Source organism: Microcebus murinus, chromosome 3 (assembly GCF_040939455.1).
Source record: "Microcebus murinus isolate Inina chromosome 3, M.murinus_Inina_mat1.0, whole genome shotgun sequence".
NCBI classification, from domain to species: Eukaryota; Metazoa; Chordata; class Mammalia; order Primates; family Cheirogaleidae; genus Microcebus; species Microcebus murinus.
This window is the reverse complement of record NC_134106.1, coordinates 44,499,454-44,524,438: the sequence shown is the minus strand read 5'-3', so window position 1 is coordinate 44,524,438 and position 24,985 is coordinate 44,499,454. Positions and strand designations below refer to the sequence as shown.

Genomic DNA, 24,985 nt, shown 5'->3' with positions numbered 1-24,985 from the left:
TGCATGGCTTCAAACACTATCCACATACTGATGACAGCCACATTTATTTCTCTAGCCCAGTTTCTCTGCAGGGATGACCCATATATCTAGGAGCCTCATGGCATTTCCACCTGGCCCATCCAACTGCCACTAAGATAACATGTACAAAGTGGAGCACACGAGTCATATAATGATAGCAAATGCTTATTGATTATTTACTACGGGCCAGGCATGGCACTAAGTGCTTTACTTGGATTTTCTCACTTAATTTTCACAGTGCAGCTGCACATGGCATGTTTATGTCCTTTTACCTGAAACCTCATTAAAATAATAGCATCAAAATATGAAAGATGTAACACTTCGTTCATTGACTACCTAGTACCCATCCCCCTCCTCTTCGTCCTGGCCAAGAGAACACCAATTTTACTCAGGGAATCAATATGCCAGTCTCCCTTGTAGCAAGGAGTAACCATATGACCTTTATGAGCCCATGAAACACAAGTAGATGTCTGTTTGGGGGAGAATCAGGGAAAGCAATACAATCCTTATCCTTCCTGCCTTAATCGTGGGTATTATACGAAGCTGCATGTTTCCTTTTCTGATCACTAGGAAAGGCCAAGACAATCACAGAGACATTGGTCCTGACATCATTGAGCTACTGAACCAAGGTCAGTAATTGTCTACCTCCAGATTTTTTGTTAGGGAAAAATAAAATGAACCCCTATTTGTTTTATCCATTTTAAGTGCAGTTTTCTATTAACTTGCAGCTGAAAATATTCCTAGCTAATATAAAACTATAACCTGAACAAGAGATTGCAACAAATAATTAGAAGGAAAGCAGATGGAGGAGAAGTGACTATACCATGAAACAGAAGATGTTACAGCCTAAGTGCCTGCAAAAACAGTGAGAAACAAGTCAGCTCACCCACACGGAACCCACAGAAGATCAGGATTTGGAAGCACCAGACACTGCAGAGGGCAAGACCTATAGATTGGACGCTTGGAGGTTCCCCAACAAACAGGCCAGCTCCACGCCCCCCACAAGTCACCACCATCCCTCAAGTCCACAGGTCTATAAATACGTTGGAAAATTTCCTTAAAGGCTTATTCTTGGCTGTCTGTTTTTATTTATGACTAAGTTACTAAAAATATGATTCTAAGGAAATCCTGAAATACAAGAGAAGCAAACAAACAAATAAACAAACAAACAAAACAGGAAAGGAGAGGAGGCGGAAAAGAAGAGAAATTTAGAGGAAAAAGAAACAATTCAAAAAGCAGAAGGAAACTTTGAAAAAAAAAACCATACATAATATCCTCAGAGAGATTTGGGAAAAAAAAAAAGAGATGCTGTGAAAGAGAAATGATTAAAACAACAGAACAGGCTGGGCGTAGTAGCTCATGCCTATAATCCTAGCACTCTGGGAGGCTGAGGCTGGAGGATTACTGGAAGTCAGGAGTTCAAGACCAGCCTCAGCAAGAGGGAGACTCCCCCACCCCCGTCTCTACTAAAAAATAGAAAGAATCAACGGAGGGTGGTGGCATGTGCCTGAGGTCCCATCTACTGAGGAGGCTAAGGCAGGAGGATGGCTTGAGTGCAGGAGCTTGAGGTTTCTGTGAGCTAGGCTCATACCATGGCACTCTAGCCCTGGCAACAGACTGAGATGTCACCTCAAAATAAATAAATAAATAAAATAATAGAAAGGTTGAAAGACAAAGTTGAGGCAATTTCCTAGATGACATTTGGAAACTAGGTGAGAAAAGTTGAAAATCAGAGGATCAGCTCCACATAGAAGTTCCAGAAGAGGAGACTCCAAAGGAGAGAGGAAAGGAAACTGTCAAAGAAAAAAATATTCTCCTCCTTCTCAAGAGCCAGCATTTAAACTGAAATTAAAACATGCATGAAGGCAGATGATTGTGAAAATGTAGAAAAGGGAAAAACAGAGTATCTAACAAGCTTCCTGAGAAGAATACACAGGTATAACTCTCAATCTTTTGTATTCAAATGACAGGAATCCTCTCAACAGCAGCACTAGAAGTTATGGAACTACACCTTCAAAATTCTGAGCAGGGCTGGGTGTGGTGGCTCACACCTGTAATCCTAGCACTCTGGGAAGCCAAGGCAGGAGGATTGCTTTGAGTTCAAGGAGTTCAAGACAAGCCTGAGCAAGATTGAGACCCCTGTCTCTACTAAAAATAGAAAAAATTAGCCGGATAATTAAAACTAGAAGCAAAAAATTAGTTGGGCATGGTGGCACACACCTATGGTCCCAGTTACTCAGGAGGCTGAGGCAGGAGGATTGCTTGAGCCCAGGAGTTTTTGAGGTTTTTGTCAGCTAGGCTGATGCTAAGCCTCTCTAGCCTGGGCAACAGAGCAATACTCTGTCAAAAAAAAAAAGAAAACTGTAAAATTATATTGAAGGATAAATTTTAAAGTCAAAGCAAATGGAAAGACACCCATGCACTTAGATGGGAAGATTAAATATCATTAAAATGTCCACTCTAAAAGCAAATAAAATAATGGGATAAGCATAAAAAGGACAACAGGCAAAAACTGAGGAACTCTGAATAAAGTATGGATTTTAGTTAGTACTAATATATCAATATTGGTCCATTAATTGTAACATATGTATAATATTAATGTAAAATGTTATTATAATAGTAAGAAAACTAGGTGAGGAGTATATGAAAATTCTCCATACAATCTTCACAATTTTTCTATAAATCTAAAACTGTTCTCAAAAATAAGGTTTATTTTTAAATCATATGTGTGAGACCATCAGGGAAGGTTTTTTTTAAAAATATATATATAATAGAATTCCAGTTAAATGGATAAAAGTATCTTAAAGTTTAGAGAGAAAATAAATACCCAGGAAAACAAATAAAAGAATGAAAAAGAATAGTGAGAGAAAATATACTATAAAGCCACTGTAATTAAATCGATACAGGGTACTAATATGGAAATAGATAAATAGATGAGTGGAACAGAACAGAGAATGCAGAAATAAAATCCAGTTTACATGAGATTTTAATATATGACAAAATGTAATTCAATTCAGTAGGGGAAAGAGTGATCATTTAATAAATGGCGCACTGGCACAATTGGCTATCCATTTGGTAGAAAATAGTTCCCTATCTCTTGTTATAAATAAAAAACAAATTCCAGATGGAGTAAATGCTTAAGAGTAATAAATAAAGCATCAAAAGTTAGAAGGAAACCTAGGAGACAACATTTACAATCTGTTTCTTAACCAGAGAGAAAAAATAGCCATATTTGTGTCAATAAAATTAAAAACAATTTGTTTCAAAGCTACCATAGACAAAACTAATAGGCAAATGATAGATTTGGGGAACTACTTGCAAAAGAGATTATAGATAATGGACTAGTAATCCTCACCAATATGCAAAGAGCTCTTAAAAATTGGCAAAAGACAAGCAACTTAATAGAAAACGGGATAAAAGATGTAAAAAGGGAGTTCATGAAAACAAATCACATAGCCACAAGCATGAAGATACTCTAACTAGCAATTAAAGAAATGTAAATTATAATAAAAAATAATCATCACTCTATAGCCAATCAGATAAAAGAAAAATTAGAACATAATAAGACAACATCAATTGACAACAGGATAAGGAGGAAAAAATGTAAATTGTTTACAGCTGTTTTAGAAAGCAGTCTGAAATATTTCTACATATTTTTACACTTCAACCAACAAATCACACTTCTGGGAATTTATCCCATAAAAATAAAATCACCAATAAAATGTTTATTGCAGCACTGTTCTTATCGCAAAAAACAAGAAACAAAAAAATGAGTTCCTAGAAATGAGGTAATAAATACATCTATATATTGTGGGATATTAAGCAATCATTAAAAAGAATTGAATTAGAGCTATACTATTTGACTTGGAAGGATTTTCCTGGATGTATCTTTGAGTGATAAAAGTGAATTGCAGAGGTTATATGCCATGGTTTTTAAAAAGCAAATATTGATCAAAACCCATAAATGTACGTGCATACGTGTGAGAGAGAGGGAAAGAGAGAGAGAGTGAACTTCGAGACAAATGGAAGGATACAAACGAGCTTGCTAACATAAATTATTATACTTGAGAAGGAGGCTGGAGAATGTAGGAGTTGAAAAGAAAAATGAACAGAATGTATGATATGATTCCGTTTGTTAAAGTAAATTAATCAAAGACCTGCTATAACGTGGACTAGGAATATAACTTGATTGGCATGAGCTTCCATCCTCCTCAGTCTCCATTCTTAAACTACCTTATCATCATTTGGCATTTTCCCGTCCATTGAACTATTAGTTCTGTACAACATAAATCCCATAATCTTTTTTTTTTAACTAGAATTTGAATTGAATCCAGCCATAATTCCCATAATCTTTTGTGCATTTTGTGACAATCTTACTGAAAAATATTGTTTTTCATTAACTGTTACCCTGAATTTTATGGAACTGAATTTTTAGACACCACTTTTCAAGTTGGGGTGTGGTTTTACACACAAACACAAGTATGTATCTATATATAAAGAAATTAGAAAAAAGAAGGAGTTAGTTGGTAATTATATAGTTACTGATTGTTGAGAATGTCCATAAAATGAAAATACAAGTTATATAAAATATGCATAAAGTATTCCATTTCAGTAAAAAACAAGCAAAACCTTAATTATAAATGCATACTTAAATATTTTAAGTGAAAGGGAAAACTGTGTCAAGTATTCACAAAGTCATGGCACAAGTTACTTAAAGGGAAGGGAACAGAGAGGAAGGTATAGATGACTAGCTTTGCCTCTATACCTCTCTGCATTATATTTCTTCACTTACTACAATAAGCAAAAACTATTACTTTTGCAATCTGACAACATTAAATAGCAAAAAAAAAACAAATTGTAAACAATAAAATAAAATAAATTGGGTATTACTTAGTAACTACCTAATAGGATCTGTTGCAAAGTCTAAATGAGATAAACCATGTGAAGTGTTAGCATATTGCCCAACATGTTGTAAATGCTCAATAAATGTTAGCTATGTCTTTTATGTTTTTGAAAAAGACTATGTATTCTGACAAGTGACAAAATAAAATAAAATTAAAAGACTACAAAGAGCATTGGAAGTTAGGAAATTAAAAACACAAGGCCTTTGAAAACGACATTGTGTACACAAGGTACTTTTGCCATATTACTTCATCTGTCCTTGTTTGGACTGTAAGGACTCATATTAGGGCAACCAGACACTCTCTCATTGACAGTAAAAATAAAATTACAATGAGGTAAATAAGGTCTTTAAACAATAAAAAGGAGATGAAAACCTTTTTTGCCTTGAAGGCTACTTTAAGAACTTCATGAGCCATCCTAAGGTACCATGCTTCCATGCTTCTGTCACAACACTTCAAATAAGGACTACCTGGGCCCTGGACATTTCCCCCTTGCTGGAAGGGACACAACAGGACAACTTCATAGAGTAATGCAACAGCTCTTCCTGAGGCCTGCCCAAGTTGGAAATCCATTCGCGAAAATATAAACGCCACTCCCAACTCTGAGAATTTCTACACTGGACTGCCTAAAAACATGTTAGTTTGGTTATAATCTACAAACAGTATCTGGTCCATCAATACTATTCTTAATGTCCAACAAAACATTAAAACAGCTTCATAAATGTCATATGTGTGTTACAAGTCTTACTACTCACATGGAATCGACTTTCTCTTCAGGGCCCTGCACTTGGCCTGTCACGGTGCCGTTGCTGGTATTCTTCACCCAGCCAACCACTCCTATTTTCTTAGCTTCACCTTCTGTGTACTGGTTTCAGGAAAAAACAAAAGAGATGAAGTCCATCATCAAAAGTCTGAATTCATAACATACTTGATTCTAACATTCAAAAAATACTAACCTGATAATCATTTTTTTCCCTAAAACATAGCACATGCCAACAATTGTGTAGCTGGCCTATAGTAACACCTCTGTTAATAAGAATCTTCATTTCATTGGTATCTTTTGTTAAATACCACTTTCAGCGAAGACAAGCACATTAAAAAAATAATAATAAACTGATAGTGGGAATTGTTTCAGAAACTGTTTCTATGGTGTGTTTTGGGATCCATAAAATTCAGTTGCATTGCTCTCGTGCCTGCTAACACTAAATTACATTGTGAATCAGGGTTCCAAATGAGGACTAACCCAAGATGCTTAACCACTGAGGGGAAAATAATCACTTATGATCAATAAACAGAAATAGAGACTAAAACATTTAGAAATTTCCAGCAAAAATGGGGGAAATAGTTTTCTTTTAATAAGAAAATTAAACTAGCAAAAACATTAGCCTAGACATGCTGGTTTGCAGCTATTGAAAGATTAAAAGATTCCAATATTTTCTGTTAGCACTAGAGTTGGCACAGAAATGTTATAATTGTCTATGGGTAAATTAATCTCCCCTATTATTCTTAATAGTTTTTTAAATTCCTTTTTCCTAGTTCCAAATTCAGTTATGCTATACAACTAGCAGCACTGTGATTTTGAATTGTTTTAACTACATCATACTAAAATTCCTGTGGATCCAGTATACTAGAACTTTTCAAAACCATACTCTTCTCCTATTTGGAGGACAGGGTGATCAAGATCTCTACCCTCTACATCCCCAACCAGATGAAACAACACAAACCAAAACAGTTGCAGCTAAGACTGATGGAGGAGTAAGTTCTGAAAATAAGTCAAGCTCTTACTAGATGCTAACGAAAAGGGAGGCAATCTGAATTGTGGGAGAAGGGGCTACCTCAAAATACAGAGACTTTACTGGAACCCTCAGGGATTGGGAACCTCATCTAGTGATGCCCAGCTCAGATAGCAGGTGAAAAATACATGCCACAATTAACTTTTAGGAAAGGAATATTTTCAAAGAAAATTGAAAAAATTGTAATTAAAATTTTAATTAAAATTTAAAAAGCAACAAGGTTTTTAGCTTTAAAACCTTGGAACCACCCCTTTATGTAACATCAGCATTTTTCATTTTGCAGTGGAAGATACGTACCCTCACCTAGAGGGTTTTTTTCATCTCCAGAACATGTTTAAGACCCATCCTTGTATTCAATATATCTAATCAAAATGTTAAATTCAAATCACCCCAAGAGAGGTACTTTTGAAAGTCCTAGCAAGTTTTAACTAAAAACTAGGAAAGTTGTAATGTTTTTAGCTTTAATGAAAATCTCAGGGAGAGCACTCTTTCACTTCTACTAAAGTAATTCCAATCAGTAACTTCAAAGAAATACATGTATTTCTTCATTTGCTATCAAGGACAGGAAATAAGCAGTAGACTAGCACTAAGTAGAAAACCCCTCGATCTCTGGGATTAGAAATAACAGCGGGGAAAAAATGGCAAAAATAAATAAACAGATTGTATTGACTTACCATTCTGAAGCAGACGCCTGTATAAAAGAAGGATAAAAAGAAATGTCAGCTTGTCTACCTTTTTAAAAATTATATATTTTCTGACTTAACTTCCATCTACAGTTGTCCCCCTTATCCACAGTTTCATCCCCGAAGTTGCAGTTACCTGCAGTCAACTACAGTCCAAAAATATTACATGGAAAATTCCAGAAATAAGTAATTCATAAGTTTTAAATTGCCTGTGTCCTGAGTGGTGTGATGAAATCTCGAGATGTCTCCCAGGATGTGAATCATCCCTTTGCCCAGCGAGTCCCGGCTGTGCAGGCTCCCCGCCCATTGATAGCTTCGTGGCTGTCTGAGTCATCAGATCGATCTCACAGTACCACAGTGCTGTATTCAAGTAACCCTTACTTTATAATACTTAGTAATGGCTTCAGGCTGGGTGCAGCAGCTCATGCCTGTAATCCCAGCACTTGGGGAGGCTGAGGTGGGAGGATCACTTTAAACCAGGAGTTCAAGACCAGCCTGGGCAACATAGAGAGATTCCATCTCTACAAAAATATAAATAAATAAATACATTTTAAAAAAATAATAGCTTCAAAGCACAAGAGTCGTGACGCTGGCAATTTGGCTATGCTAAAGAGAAACCATAAAGTGCCACCTTTACGTGAAAATGTAAAAGTAAGGGGAAAAAAAATCCTGTGCACAGGATGTATAGGGTATACATTACATCATGTGCATACTTTGAACATATAGGCTGGGTAGTATTGTTGGCCTTTGTTATGTTTTCTCTGCCTAGACTGTGTTAGATCAGGCCGTTCCGTATTGGCCAACTACCATGGTATCTTATACTTTAGTTACCCAGCCTGCAAAACCATGGGAGTCCCATCTCAGACAGAAGTCAAGAATGCTATGGGATTTCATATACTGAACTAATAGATCTCAGGACATTCCTGCAAATTGCAAGTTGGAAGATCCTTGATCCTTGATCCTAAAGGATGCATTAGAACAGGCTTCTTTGGGATAGATATGCCTGACATCTGAGCTCCTACTTGAGAGTTGGTTAACATGGGACTAAGTAAAGAAACATCAGGAATGTGTCAGGTACAGAAATATGGGGCTTATTAGTACCTACTGCAACTTAGTTTTTATTCCCACCCAGAACATACAGGAAATTTGGAAATTTGCTTTTTAGCACCAAAGAAGCCAAATTACAACAACAAAAAACCTTAAATTTAGAGGAAGAGAGGACATAGTAATTTTTTAAAATTGGGAATGGATAAATGACTGTGGTAGATCCACACAAAGGAATACTACACAGCAATTAAAAGGAATGAACTATGGATATAAGCAATGACATGTATGAATCACAAATGCATCATGCAAAGAAAAAGAAGCCAGACTCACATATAATGTGTCATTCTACATTCTGGAAAGGACAAAACTATAAAGACAGAAAGCTGATTGGTAGTTGTCAAGGGCTGGGAGTAAAAGGGAGAGAGTACTATGAGGGGGCACACGGAACTTTTTGGGGTGATGGGACTATTCCATATCTTGATTGTAGTGGCGGTTACACAACTGTGTGTGTTTGTCAAAACTCATTGATTGGACACTAAAAAAGGTAACTGAATATATGTTCTACCTAATTGAAAAATAATTAGTAAAAAATACATTGAGAAGTCAAAGAGGATAGATCTAATCTCCAAAGAGGCCAAAAGACATTGTTTCTATAATACATACAGCAATCGAGTTTGGCAAGAGGATACAGAAGAAAGGATCAGTAGCTTAGATATTTTTATGTCGTTTTATAAGCAGATTTATAATAATGTTTCCTGATGGTAGTATATTGTGATAACAAGTGAATATGAAGAAAAAGAGCAGCAAAGCAATAAAGTTACAGGACAGTATCACAAATGGAATTTTTACAGGGCTATAAAACTATTTTAAAAGATACATGTTTGGCCGGGCGCTGTGGCTCACGCCTGTAATCCTAGCTCTTGGGAGGCCGAGGCGGGCGGATTGCTCAGGGTCAGGAGTTCGAGGCCAGCCTGAGCAAGAGCGAGACCCCGTCTCTACTATAAATAGAAAGAAATTAATTGGCCAACTGATATATATATATAAAATTAGCCGGGCATGGTGGCGCATGCCTGTAGTCCCAGCTACCCGGGAGGCTGAGGCAGAAGGATCACTCGAGCCCAGGAGTTTGAGGTTGCTGTGAGCTAGGCTGACGCCACGGCACTCACTCTAGCCTGGGCAACAAAGCGAGACTCTGTCTCAAAAAAAAAAAAAAAAAAAGATACATGTTAAATGTGGAGGAATGATGAGTAAGAAGAACTGATCTGCAGGAGAATCAAAAAGGCACTCTGTTATAAAGACAGAGGGAAAGACATTATAGATATAAAAGGGATTGGCAAAAAATTCAAGAAACTAGACCACATAGAAGAGAGACACAAAACAGGAGAGAAAACAGGCAGAACTGTGCAAACAAAAGTCTTTTTACCATAAGGGTGAGGAGATCCCAAAACACAGTAAGACGTTGACCAGGTAAGTAGACGGAAGGTTTTGGTGAAGGCTGTATTATGCATATTCCTGAGATCCCCAGCAGTGAACAGCCCCACATATTAGCATTATGAAAAGAGAAAGCACATGCAACTGAAGTAAAGAGAAATTGGAAACATGTGGTCTGTCTCTTTCCTATTTAAAGAGCGGTTCATGAACTGACAACACCTGAGAGTTTTTTGGAAACTCAAATTCTCAGGCCACTTCTCAGATCTACGAAACAGAAAATCTGCAAGTGGAGTCCAGGAATCTGGTTTTAATGTACTTTCCAGGTGATTCTTATGCTCCCTAATGTTGTGACCCAATGGCTGATTCCACCTTAAAGGAAAGTCTAGAAGAGGTTTGAAAAGGGTTTATATTTCAGGTTGAGAATTGCATCACAAAGGAGAAAACTAAACTCTTATAGGGTACTGTAGATCTTATGCTCTTCCCACTGACCCTGTTCAAGATGGTGTTGGTATTAAGTCGTGAACCTGCATATCATTGTTGCCTCACCTACTTTACAAGTCAGCAGCACTACATGGAATAAACCATGTAGTGATGATGAAAAGGAATACCCCTTCTCCTATAGCCTAATTAGACCTGCTGTCCTTCCTAGGTAGCCTGTTACTTAGATTGTTCCCTCCACCCTTCCTACTTACTGCCAGAAATTCCCAGAGGGGGAAACTGACAACATGCCCCCAGTGAAAAGCAACATCCTTTCAACGCTTATGAATCCCAAGGGGCCCTTCCACCATCTATTCACTGATGACAGAAAAAGCCATTAGCATAAGTTGATGGAGTTTGAGAAATTTCTAAAAGAGGTATCAAACACAGATATTCCATTCATTATGTGTTACAGGGTTAAGGAAATTACCTACTCCAATCTATTGATGGAATATTTTTTTCACATAGACATAATCTAATAATCAGGTAACTAACTCAGATGTATTTAATAAACACAGGTAAACATTGATTATTCACAAATATTTTTATTGTCTAATTCTAAGTGTAAAGAACGAAATGAGTAAGATACAGTTCCTGCATCTAAGAGTTTACAGTCTAGTGGGAAAGATATCAAGTAAGTAAACTGGCAATTAAAATATAAAACAATTATGAGCTGTAAGATGCATAAACCTAAATGCAAATGAGAGTTTATGGGACAGACACATGACCCAGTCTTGGGTGCCTTTAGGGCAGAGTTGTTAAAAAATGGGTCTGAGAGCTGAGATTTTAATAAGGACCAAAACTCAGTATGATGAGAGTGGAACAGCATTACAGGTGGAAGAGCATGTGCAAAGGCCCAAAGGTGAGATCAGGGCATATTTGTACACCACACATAGTTAAATATTCAAACCCACGCATCGCACTCATTTTCTAAATTATTTCTAGTCCCCACACTTTACTGAAGACTTCCTGAAAAACAGCTTAATTCTGTCCCAACTCTATCTATAAAAATGGGCTATGTTTTTATACCTAAAGTTGCCATAATCTTTCAACTCATCTACTGCAAAAACCTCCTTAACTAGTCTACCTCTTCCAGTTCTGCCCTCCTACAGTGTGTTCTCCATAAAGCAGCCAAGGGAGGGGGTTTTCTTTTCTTAGATAAAATCAAATCAGTTCCTTCCCCAGCTTAAAACCCTCTAGCTGTTTCCCATAACACTCAAAATAAAATGTATTCTGGTTACCACAGCCTCCATGCCTCTCCCCAGTGTTTCTTCCTCATCTCCTAGTAGCCCCTCTTTTCTCACTCCATTCCAGCCAAACCTGCCTCCTTTGGCTCCATGAACATGCCAAACATATTCCCACCTCATGGCCTTTGCACTGACTGTTCCTTCTGCCCGAAATCCTCTTCCCCTGACATTCTCATGTCTGGCTTATTACTCACACCTCTGCATAAATGGCACCTCCTTAGAGACATTCCCTGACCAATGTATCTAAATCGTCAGTGCACCCCAGTATGTTTTCTGCATATGCACAGTACTCATTACCACAAGGCATTATTATGTCTGTTTACTTTTTTATTTCCTACCTGTACAGTAAACTGTAAGTTCCACGAGGACAGGATTTTTTTCTATCTTGTTTATCACTGTGTCCCCAGCACCTAGACCAGAGCTTGGGACACAGTTCTTGAATAAAGGAATAAAAGAAAAACTAGCTGATAAATATTTCAGTGAAATATTTAACTACCCTAATAATACATTACATTACATGTAATGTAAACATTACAAATATACATATAACCATATTGATTAGAATTTAAGTCTATTTTCAAAGTGATGATGCTAAATTTACTGCATTCAAACCTCTAAAATGAGTCTAAAGAATCCTATGTTGATTCTAGCAGAACTTTACATAGTGATAACATACAGTGATTGAACATATACATGCATACATATTATAGATACATATGTCTACATACAAATCTATAATATATATGTATATTAGATATATATAGTATGCATACTGTATAGGATAGTATACACACTATATATTAGGCATACACATAGTGTTGGTGCTGATCATAATTCCAAGACACATTCTCAAATGCCATAATTCCAAATGTTGAAATCCTAAAAGATCAAAATCCCTAAAGTCTAAAATCCCTAATGTCTAAAAATCCCTAATGTCCTAAAAATCACAATCCTGAAAGATTAAAATCCCAAATGTTAAAAGTATGAAAGCCTGATTCTGAGGAAGGGATTAATGTGTTTTCCGCTGTGTGCAGGACAGCTGCATCATGTTAGTAGCATGATGTAGATAGAACTAACCTTGTTATTGTCTTTGTTTAGAAATTAAGTATGGTTTAAGGAGACATGTCTGGATGCCCAGTTGACAAGGGCTGCATTTGTGGACTTAATTTTAGTCGTCAGCTTGACTAGATTAAGGAACAGCTAGAAACCCGGTAAAGCATTATTTCGGGTGGTCTATGAGTGTGTATCCAGAGATTGCTGTGTAAATCTGAGTGGACTGCGTGGACTAGGTGGGGAAGATCTGCCGCCAGCGTTACAGTGGTTCACAGATCACAGAATAAGTGAAAATGCAGGCAAAAGATACAAGAAATCTTCCCTGCCAAATTATTCAGTCGTGTATGACTTCTGCCCCTTCGCACATAGCACCATGTTTACCTTCAAAAAATGCCCTTCCTTAAAGAATAAAAAGAATTTGACAAGCTCATTGACCTTCTAGACCAAAGATTCTTACCGATATAAAGGTTCCTCCAGTCAGACAAAATACATTAAATGATGAACTATTATTGGTTAGGAATTTGACTGTCAAAGAAGATAGACTTCTTATATTTACCACTAAATCTAACAGAAAAACTAGTGCATGCTTCACTTTGGTTAATGGATGGTACTTTCAAAACTATCCCCATTATTTTTAACAATTCTATACAATTCATATGCCTGTTGGACCCGAAAATTCTAGAAGTTATTCATTCATTTATGTATAAATGACTGGAGAAAAGTGAAGCCCTTTGTAAATACTTACTTAAAGGTTTGGTGAACATTACAGAAGAAAATGGATTTCAATTGAATCTCCAAACCATAATTGTAACCGGCTCCCTGAAAGAAAACACCTTTTTGCAACTTATTATTTTTCAACTTCCCAGGCCAGTGAGATTTGCTGACTAGGATTTTGTAATTTTCTGTTTCACTGATCCCTGCCCTTTTGAGTTGTTTTTTCAGAAACTGTGGACCCTCCTTGCAGTAACAAGATAATCAGAAGGCTTTACACTACCCCACTGTTTAGAGAAGTCAAGATAAGCGGCATTCCAGCACAAATCTTGCCCAAGGATCCGCTGAGCAACCTACTCCCCACAACCCACAAGTGCACAACGCTGCAAGAATGACCAATATTACCCCCTAGCTCATTATACTACTACAATCTCCACCCTGGGAGGGGCTTATCCACCATTTTGATCACGTGATGTACCTGCCAGTATGATTTCTCACTGTGCTTGCGTGCCTTGCACTCCACCCCAAACATGTAATGATGCTCACTCACTTCATGCACTATTCATTTCACCTCTAGAAAAAACCCTGACCCCATAGATAAGGATGGTGAATTTAAGGTAGTCCTCCTACCTCCTGGCTGACATCCTCTGTAGTAAATCTCATTTCTACCTGGACAATCCTCGTCTCAATAATTGGCTTTCTGTGCAGTGAGCAACAGAGGGAACACCCCCCCCCCAGGTTCATTAACATAATGACAGAATTAGGTGCAGTCAAGTCTTCTAAGAGTGAATTTCAAGGTGTTACCAATAAAATGTTTTATCCATTCGGCCTAATGCACTTGGTGGAAAATTCAGATGAGTGGATTGGCCAGAAGAAGCCAAAATGATGAAAACTTCAGCCCATAATCTAGCCCTGAAATACCCTTTTTCATATGTCAAATTTTATTTTTAGTTTTTTTCTTTATTATTTTCTTTTTCCAGTTTTTTCCCCACTATTTTAAATTGCCAATATTATTTTTTACAATTTGCTATGCTATGTATTTCATCTTCCCATCACTTCCAATACTAGAGGTATAAATTCTATAAAGACTTTTAGAGCTTTCTAATTCATTTCATGCATTTTTTGGAAATTTGACTCCATGGAAGTGTGTTATCACAACATTAAGTTTGTGTGTAAGCGATATGCATGTATGTAAAAACGTTGAAACTTCCTTAATAAATGTAGAGATGTCCATTTCACACATCTGCATTTGTGAAAGATAAAATCTTTCAAAATCTCAGCTCTTTGGGCAACTGTGTATGCAGTGGGGACCTATCACAGACTTTGATTGATTGTGAAAAAAGACAGGTTGTCTGTCATGGTATTTCGGATGACCACAGTTATGAAGTTGAGTGCACAATTACCAACCATAATGATATATGTTTATGCATTTTGTTTTTTGACCTATTTCCTTATGAATACAGTTGGTCTGCCCATAGCAATTATATTGTACGACTGTCATTATTATAATAGAGTTTTATATTTGCAAAAATATGTATGTTATTATTGCCTATCTTATTGAGTAAAGTGGTCTGCAAAATGTTGTCATGCTTTTGTTTCTCAAATAAATCTCCTTTTAAAAATGTAAAAAAAAAACAAAAAACAGTTTTTTAAATAACTTTTTAAAATCATTTTTTCCACAATTATGTTTTAGGGATTTTGATCTTTCAGAATTGTGATTTTGGGAATTTTAGACTTCAGGAATTTTGATGTTTCTATATTTCAACATTCAAGATTATGGTGTTTGGGATTGTGTTTTTTGCGATTATGGCCCAAACCCACATAGTATATACATAATAAAGATATAATAACCACAAGAATTTAAGAAAAAATGGTTAAGTTATTTGTCTTATAGAACTTTCAGGATTTGGGCTAGGAAGATGGAGCAGCATGTGGTGACTGCTGCTTTTCATGAACCATTTGCGATTTTTTGAATCTCTGTGCATATGTTAATTTGATTTAAATTTTTAAAGTTTTATATTTCAAAAATATTTATAACTATGAATGGTAAAGACACATATACATATATTTATTAGACATATCTTAAAACAGTAGAGTTACAGGATGTCATTTAAGTTTAAGACACAATTTGAGGCTAAGTTCATACTGCTTGGCAAACTGGGTGAATAATACAAGTGTTACCTATTACTTATGCAGTGATAGATGGAAAAAAAAACAAGACTGAGATAAATCATATGCAAAAGATTCAATATGGACTTAATAGAAATTTAGGTTGCCATGGTTACGGATCTAACCTTTTGTGGTTAAGACCATGAAGATCACAGTCTTTCTGTAATGTGTCCTTTTGTGTCACTACTTGGAAAAGAATACCAAATGTAACAATCATGTTTTTAAATTTATTTACTATATGAATATTTGTGGCAGACACTGCTAGTTGTATACACAAAATCCATTCTCCCCTTCTCTTCTGGCAGAACTCTGATTTTACTTGGAGTAGCAATGTGTCCTTCTATGTGCCTCAGTCTCCCCTACAACGGAGTGGCAATGAGATGTAAGCCATGTCATTGACTGAGGCTTTCAGGACAGCTTTTCAACAGGGGCTGACTCAGCCAGGGGTACAGCACTTGCACCCTCTCCTGTCCTGACTGTAGTGTGATTATCATGATTGGAGCTACAGCAGCCATCTTGAAACCAGGAGGGCAAGGCCACTGACATCAGAGGCTTTGGCCCTCACTTCCCAGAGGTACCTTAACGTGCCAGGGGAAGGGGGAAGTAGAGGGGTTTGGGGTGGGGAATAGGGAATGGGGAATGACTGCTAAAGGGAACAGAGGTGGGGGAGTGGTGGAAATGTTCTGAAATTAGTGGTAATACTATGAAACATTGTGAATAAAACCACTGTGTGTGTGTGTGTATATATATTTTTGTTTGTTTGTTTGTTTGTTTGTTTGAGACACAGTCTCATCTGTTGCCCAGGCTAGAGTGCCATGGCGTCAGCCTAGCTCACAGCAACCTCAAACTCCTGGGCTCAAGCGATCCTCCTGCCTCAGCCTCCCGAGTAGCTGGGACTACAGGCATGTGCCACCATGCCCGGCTAATTTTTTCTATATATTTTTAGTTGGCCAATTAATTTCTTTATATTTCTAGTAGAGACAGGGTCTCGCTCTTGCTCAGTCTAGTTTTGAACTCCTGACCTTGAGCGATCCTCCCACCTCTGCCTCCCAGAGTGCTAGGATTACAGGTGTGAGCCACCACACCGGCCAAACCACTGTATATTTAATGTTATGTAAATTACATCTCAAATATTTTCAATGCCACCAAAAAAAAAAAAAATGAAGTCAGAAAATAGGACTGTGATGTAGTCCTTCCTACCTCTATTTGTAAAAGGAGCAGTCATTCTCCAAGTTTGCTCCAACCTCCCTAACTTTTTCTATCACTGTACACCAAAACACTGTACAGTGCAGACCATCTTAAACTACTGAAAGCAGAACCAAATAATTGAATTCTCTATAGATTTTACAACTTATTTTTGAGGGATAAAGCTCCTTCCTCCCTAGCAAAAGATCCTTCCTAAGGAGGCATATCTGTGGTGTGCCATTCCTGGCTACCCTGTATCTTGCCCCCGGCTCCTCCCCAGGGCCATTCAGTTAGTCATCCAATGGGTAAGTTTAGAAGAAGAAACAGGCATATCCCAGGCACTTCCTCTTCTGCCTTCTGCTGGGAGCAAGTTACCTGTAGGGCTTATACCTGCCTGTGCCTGGGTGGGTACGTTTAAGTCTACAGTATGGAGTATTATGAAGTCGGCTTATAAACAGTTCCCTGTTTTTCAGAACTCCATTTTGAAATTTTTCCTGCCAGTTTCTTGTTATGCTCTTAATGAGGAAATACTGACCTTTACTGTCCTTTCCACCAGGCACTCACTCCCTTGAACAAGTTTCCACTATCTAATTATGTGCCTGCTTAAAAAGTTCCAGAGACTGAGTCTTGAAACAATCCAGACCCCCAGCAGGAGACTGCCTCAAGGCCACAGTTCATCTATACCCCAACAGCCTTTGAGATGGCACCAGCCCATCCACCAGGGGGAGCAATAATTCAAGACAGTCATTGGGACAAGTCACACCAACCAGCACCTCCTTCCCACTCCTGCCGGCCCCCCATACCAAATTCCCTTTTTAAACCCCTACCCTCAGCCCAAGACTTCAAATGGTTTCTCTGAGGCACAAGCCTTGGCCATTTCCCGACTGCTAGCTCTGGAACAAAGTCCCTTTCCTTTCATTCCACCTTGTCCTTGTTATTGGCTCTTGCAGGCAGGGAGTGGCCGAGCCTGTGCTTATGAAGACAAAGAGTTCAGATCTATGCCACATTCCCCAAACACTGCTTTACTCTGTCTTCCTTGTCAGTAACTCACATAATGAAGAGGGGTGTTATTTATTTGGCTCCTCAAACCACAAGCCTTATTTCAAAGCCTTAGAAGGAATGTGCATCAAGGAGTCTCAAGACTTCCAGCCCATAACTCTGCCAGGCAGTGAACCATGCGGGAATCAAATGTTCAAAGCTTCATAACCCACTTGGAATTTTCCCAGAATCTTTCTGAGAGTCCTGAGCCCTAGTTTAAAGCATATAAAACAGAGAGAAAGAAAGGATGAGCTTGGAGACAGATTTTCTGCAATTTATTGGCCTTGGCTGGAACAGAGCCCTCTCGGGACAGGGCCTCTGTAGAAGTTGCATGGATGGGCTTTTGGGGCCGCCCTGCACCGTTTCCACCTCACTTGCTGCAGAGAAGGGAAGCTGATATGACACATGCAGGTTTTTTACAGACACATTGCTCTGGAAACTGGGGCAGACATCACCCCTTCACTGATGAAAGACTCAGGCACAATATGCTGCCCAGTCAAGGTCTAGCCAGCTGCCACTGTACCTCGCTGTGTAGAAAGAGGTGTCAGTGAGAAACCCTGAGGTGAATATTTGCAATGTAAATCATACTTTAAATCTACAAAAGGAATCTATTTAAAGAAACTATATGATGGGTTTTAAACATCAGCATCCTTTCATGTAAAATCAGATTTTTCATATTGTAACGTACCCCTTCACCCGGGGATCTGACTGCATTTGTCAATTTTGAATGCAGGAAGTGATCCAGTCACTGCCTTACAAAGCAGCTTTTAATGATTTCAAACTTCTTTAATTGCTAGAAAGCTTTCCTTATACAGAATAAAATTCTGCCTCACTTAATCTCTCAATATTAGTCCAGGGTCTGTTCCTTGGAGCCATACACCTTGGCACCTTTCAAATAGTTGAAAAGCCGCCACACTACTGTTTCTTCCCCAAGCCACTATTCCCAAGCACCTCGATTTAATTCAAGACACTTTTAAAGTCCCCAGCAGAGGCACAGCCCTGTAGGGGATATAAAAACAAGCTACCGGCTTGACCTTCAGAATCTGATTGTTATTGTCAAGTGAAAGACACAGACATGTATACACAAATAACTGTAGTTGAAGGCAGAATGGTTAAAAGAGGAGGAAAAACAAGAAGTTCAAAAGAACTATAAATGAAATGTTAGAGGAACAAAGACAAGAGAGGGAATTAATCATATTTATGTTCCTTGACTTTAACATGGTACTTAAATTTTCAACCTCTAAAACACAGCTTTTCTATTTACCTGTCCATGTAAGGAAAAATGTGTACATCTAAATCATTTGCTCTCTGACAAAGTCATTTAATAATTCATCCCAGTTTTCAATTTAAGCAATCTTTAAGAAAATTGCTATTTATCTCAGTATTCTAATAAGTTACTCCTATTCTAAAACTGAGTTAATACTGTCAAAAACAGACTGTTAATTTCTAAAGCACATTCAACCTAACAGATGGCCACAATGCATACCTAGGAGTGTCATTAGTAGTCACCTGAGAGCTGGTAAAGCATTACAGCATCTAAATACAGCTTAATCAATTTCCCTCTCAAATTTTCTGGCTATGCTCTTTTAGATGTAAATGCAATGAAACATCTATAGAAACATTATGAGCCAAGTCATAGTTACAAAGGCTCTAAAAACACAGAGGCTCAGTGCCCTGATCCCCTAACTGTCATCCCAAAGTCCCCAGTGCAACAGAAGTCGGCAGGAAAAAACAGTGGAGCTCCTTGAGAATCTGAAGATTTTAAAAAGTAACATATGAGGCCAGGTGAGGGGACTCACACCTGTTATTCTAGCACTCTGGGAGGCCAAGGAGGGAGGATTGCTTCAGGCCAGGAGTTCGAGGCCAGCCTAAGCAAGAACGAGACCTCATCTCTACAAAAAATAGAAAAATTAGCAGGGCATCATGGTGCATGTCTGTAGTCCCAGCTACTCTGGAGGCTGAAGCAGGAGGATTGCTGGAGCCAGGAGTGTGAGGTTGCTGTGAGCTATGATGATGCCACTACACTTTAGCTTGAGCAACAGATAGAGATTCTGTCTCAATCAACCAATAAGTAAAGGATGGAAAGGGAGAAGAAAAAAGATTAACTTCACAGTGGAGAAGCCTGACAAACACTACCACAGCCAGGAGATGAAGGTTAACATCAACAGTGAAAGTCATATTGATGGTATGTACCTTTGATTAGGACTGATTAGAACAGCACCTCACCTCTGTGGTCTTCCTCCCAGTAACCCATAACCCCAGTCTTGTCATGTCATGGCCCGTTTACAGGGCGGAGGATGAACACAGAACATAAAACACAAATGCAGAACACAAAGAAAAACACAGACACACGTACAAACGGTTGACTCAAGTAATAATACACTGGGTCCGTTTTATTTTTATACTCTAAAAGATTAAAGTTAGTTCCTTGTACGTAACCACCCAGGCGTGGCAGCGATAGCCGTAAATTCCGGAATAGCTTTAGGGAAGCAGATATCCCCTGACTCAGAATTTCAAGGTGGTTACTCTAGGCACTAGGCATAGATAAAGGACCGAGGTTAGCAAGGATGGGCAAGGTGAGCCACAGGGGGCATCTCTCATCCCCAGCTTCTCTTAGGGTGACCCCCTAAGATCTTTGGCTGAACCTCAGCGGCTGTGCCTGGCTTAGGTCGCCCCTCCCTTGAGGGGTCTTACCTGTCATTGACTAACCAGCCATCTTATGGGGTGTACGCAGCAATCACAGGAACAATATGTTTATCGTGTGGCTTCCAGATCCCTGATGCCATGGGGCGGGGCTGCTCTTGCTAGTTGCAGCTCAGGTCCTTTGTTATGCCTCTAGGCAACACCTTTGTTTATCACAGGGAGCCTGTCCGGAACAGATTACTTTCAAATGCTCTGGGCAGAACATGTACATTACTCACTAACTTTAATTCTTAAACTAGGAAGATATATGTCAGTCCCCTACATATCATGACAAAAACATCAGACAAATCCCAACTAGGGAGCATTCTCCACAGCACCTGACCTGAAAGTACTCCTCACAACTGCCAAGGCCATCAAAAACAACGCAAGTCTGAGAAACTGTCCCAGCCTCAAGAAGCCTGAAAAAGCAAGAGGCCTACATGTAATGTGATGTCATGGATGGGATCCTGGAATAGAAATAGACATTAGTTAAAAACTAAGAAAATCTGAATAAAGTGTGAGATTTAGCTAATAATAATGTATCAATATTGGCTTATATCAGTTTGTGATCTCAATGCTAACATTAGAATATTAATAATTTTATTTATCAATTCATATTTTGTCCATATTAGATGTTTCCGATTACAGGTTCTTTACTTTCAGAGCCGCTATTTCTAACAAGCCAGTTTTCACTAAGATTTTATTATTCCATACCTTTTTTTGCACACCTTTTAGCTGTGATTATTCCACTTGTAAATTAAAAGTTAACTTTATACTCTCTTTAATTACTGCCCATTTTCTATTAGTAAAGTAAAAAAGTTTTATTTTTGATGATTTATTATTGTCAATTATTTCTGTGTAATCATTATGGCTCAGATAAAAGGCTAATGGTTTGTATTGATTCTTAGGCAATCACAAGAAAATTGTAAGCAGTTTTGTGAGACACACACAGAAATAGTGACAGCCACTGCCAGCAAGACAGACAGAGAGAGAGAGAGAGAGAGAGAGAGAGAGAGAGAGAGAGAGAGAGAGAGAGAGTCGGAGGCCACAAGTTTTTATGAGTGTGTTAACTGCTTACTGAACAGGTCAAACTTCCCTGCACTCAAAAGGACAGTCAAAACATTCTCAGGGACATCTGGAGTGGTCCAAATGGCCATGTCCAAATGGCCCGCTTCAGTCTGTGTGTTCAGTGTATAGGGTAAGAAGAAGGCAAAATTAAGGGTAGAAAGGGTATGAAGAGGAGAACCAATAGAGATAGTGACTAGTAGGATGGGTGATAGTCAGTAAAGACTGTCAGAGTCATATCCCAACTGCCCACTGCTCAACTCCCTTCATAACCTGGGAAAGTTACTTCTCCATGCCTCAATTTCTCCATCTGTTAAATGAGGAAAACAGTTAAAGTCACAGAGATGAGGATTAAATGAGCCAGTGTATGTAAAATATTGAGTACAGAGCCTGGTATACACTAAATTGTCAGGGAATGTCAGCATATGTACATGTGTGCAAATATGTGACTGTGAATTTGTACCACACACTATGCCTTGATAAATAAATAGTGGGCATATACTATCTTCCATTTAACATACTGTGAACTGTAGAAGTTATTGCTGTAAAGCTGATTTTTTTAAACCCCACTATTTATGTATATAATACATTTATCTTTACCATATTTTACTGCTGCCCAAAATTGATCTTCACATACCATATAACCACCACATGCACAAAAGTGCAAATATATAGTTAAAATCAATAGTAATGCATAATGTATTAACAGAAAATATCACATAATGGAGCAGTACAAGTTTTAAATTAGACAGATGTGGTATCAAATCCCATTTGTCAACTAAGGGCTTGTCCATGTTATTGAACTTCTCTGTACCTGTTTTCTTCTTGTTAAAACAGGAATAAGACATGCATCTCACAAAATTGTGATGAGTATTAAGTAAATAATAGCAAGATGTTCAGTATATGGAACACCACTAGTAAATTTCACACGTGTGCATACATACATACACACACACACACACACACACATCCTTAACTAGGAGTGGACAAAATATTTTGTCAAGTGATTTCTGCCACGATTTTCCTGTTTTATGTAATATGTTTCAGTGACTTATTGCGGCAGTTTTCAAATCAGGGTACTATACCAGTGGGTGTACCCAAAGACTTTCTAAAGGGCACAAACTCATGGATAATTTTAAGGGAATTAAGTTCCAGATCTTCAGCTTCCATATATTAATATATTCTTTCCTAAAACTGACCCAAGACCTATCTGAGACCTACCTGCTGTGGTTCTCCTTTCCTACCTCCCTTTTCACAATCACCCTTTAATAATGGCATACTCTCACCTATTCTTGAACTCCTGGCCTCAAGCAATCCTCCTGCCTTGACCACCCAAAGTGCTGGGATTACAGATGTGCCACCACACCCAGCCTCTCTCACCTATTCTTAATCTTACAATGCCCCAAAGTATAAAAACCTCTAGAATAGGAAATAAAAGGATATTTCAACCCTTTCTCTAACCAAGGTTCTATAAATACCCATAGCTTTCTCATTAAGAAATAAATTTCTAATGCAAACTTACCTTAATTTAATAATATTTATCATACTTTTTAATATATGTATATTATTTTCATCAATTGTATTCTAATAATCATCTCAATAGTAACTAATACAGAAGAAAAAAATACTTCTAGCTTTATTGTGAAAAGTATGATAAGGTGAGCGATATGAAACTCTCAAACATAACAATGGGATAAAAGTCTGTGGGGGAAGTGGAATGGATACCAAATTCAAAGAGCAAAAAAGGAACGATGTAAAATTTCCCAATGTTAAAGAGCTTTGTTTTAAATGAATGATGATGGGTATTAAATCACTTCATTTATATTACATGGGCTAAAATTCAAAGAACGATTTAACATTTTCAAGTATCAATATTTACAATAAGCCAGACATTACATCCTATGCAACTATTTAAACTTCTGATAAAACAAAAACTAGATGGCAGCTTAATTCTTTTAAGAGCTACACAGGGTTTTGTTTTTTTTAAAGTTTGACCTCTTTGACCTCTGACAAACATAACCTCAAACATCATCTAGTGTCCTCCCTAAAACACAAGTAAAGCCCAGGAAGTTTCAGTGGCAAGTAACTGGACCATTAGTTTACAGGCCCCCTCTTTACCTACCCAACTCAAACCTTTCCCTCTCTGCCGGACACTCTCATAACCCCTCAACCACCTAGTCTTTCCTCTCCCCCTTCCCTCTTCCTCCTCCTCCCCTCCCATTCCTGTCCTCTAACGCATGCGCACTTCGCCCTCTTCGCCGCCGCCGCTGCTGTGTCATGGCTGAGCGGAAGTCCCCGCCCCACCGGGAAAGGGCATCCTTAAGATGCGTGACGCGTCTCACTGCTCTCTCTGCCCTTCCTTCTGTAACCTTTTTGGCCTCCCACTGTAGAGGGGTGCCCTACCCTGCACTCTCCCGAACACTTCGTAGTCCACGGATTTGAGCGGCCCGGCGGTAGACATGGCGGCGGCGAGCCCTCTGCCGAGGAGCCGGAGCGGTGTTCGGGGCGCGGCGACTGCCAGAGGGAGGGGGCACATGGGACCGCCTGGCGCACCCTGCGCCTGTCTCCGGCCCGGGACCCGAGCGCGCCGGGGTCACGCGTCGGTAACGGCAAATGAGACGGCGGGGCCGCCGGGAAGGACGTGCCCCGGGTGTCGGAGGCCTCCTTTCCCCACCGTTCCCTTCCCACACTGGGAAGAATGCGCCTCTACGCGCGCTTTAATACGATTTAATTCACGGTGCTCATTTCTCAGTGCTGTAAATAAAAACTGGATGCTGTGTTCAAAAGAGGATTGCTTCCCCTCCCCCAGTTTGATTAAAGTATAATTGATAAACAAAAATTGTATGTTTGGTGTACAAGGTGATGTTTTGATATATGTATACACTGTGAAATGATTAAATCAAGCAAGTTAACATATCCATCATCATACTTACCATTTTATTTAATGGAGCAAACACTTAAGAGCTCAAAAATTTTAAGTACACATTGTCATTAACTATAGTCACCATGCTGTACAATAACTGTAACTTTGCACACTTTGATCAATATCTCCCCGTTTCCAACCCATCTTCACTACTCCCAACGCCCCCCTCCATCTTGGCAAGATCTGCTTTGGAAATAAATGACCTACTAGCTTGGTGATTGAAGGTTAACGAGTTAATTATGAAATGCTTAGGCGACTGCCAAGTCTATCTGGTGATTTTGAGCCAACTTTTAAAATGAGGGCTACATCCTCTTCAGCTCTTCTGTAGTCAGAAGGCTTTGGGCTTGAATCCATATTCTAAATGGATTGAGATATTTTCTGGGACAAGAAACTTTTTTAAAAATCTTAAATCTTGGCCAGGTGCTGTGGTTCCTGCCTGTAATCCTAACACTCTAGTAGGCCAAGGCAGGAGGATTGCTTGAGCTCACAAGTTCGAAACCAGCCTGAGTAAGAGAAAGACCCGGTCCTGTCTCTACTGAAAACAGAAAAATTAGCCGGGTGT

The 24,985-nt window shown here is 38.6% G+C and overlaps 1 protein-coding gene across 2 annotated transcripts in view; it reads right to left on the bottom strand.

The window, feature by feature from the left end:
- ACYP2 (acylphosphatase 2) overlaps positions 1-24,173 on the bottom strand; it is a 163,092-nt gene extending 138,919 nt beyond the window's left edge. The window contains exons 1-3 of one of the 2 annotated variants that reach the window (XM_012777806.3): positions 23,904-24,173; positions 7,387-7,403; positions 5,675-5,784 (exon numbers count right to left, since the gene is read on the bottom strand). In XM_012777806.3, the coding sequence (XP_012633260.2) occupies positions 5,675-5,784; positions 7,387-7,403; positions 23,904-24,036 (260 nt within the window). In that variant the 5' untranslated portion in view covers positions 24,037-24,173. The remainder of the gene's footprint in view (positions 1-5,674; positions 5,785-7,386; positions 7,404-23,903) is intronic. The other variant, XM_012777808.3, reaches the window with a different exon arrangement.
- Positions 24,174-24,985: the final 812 nt, after the last annotated feature.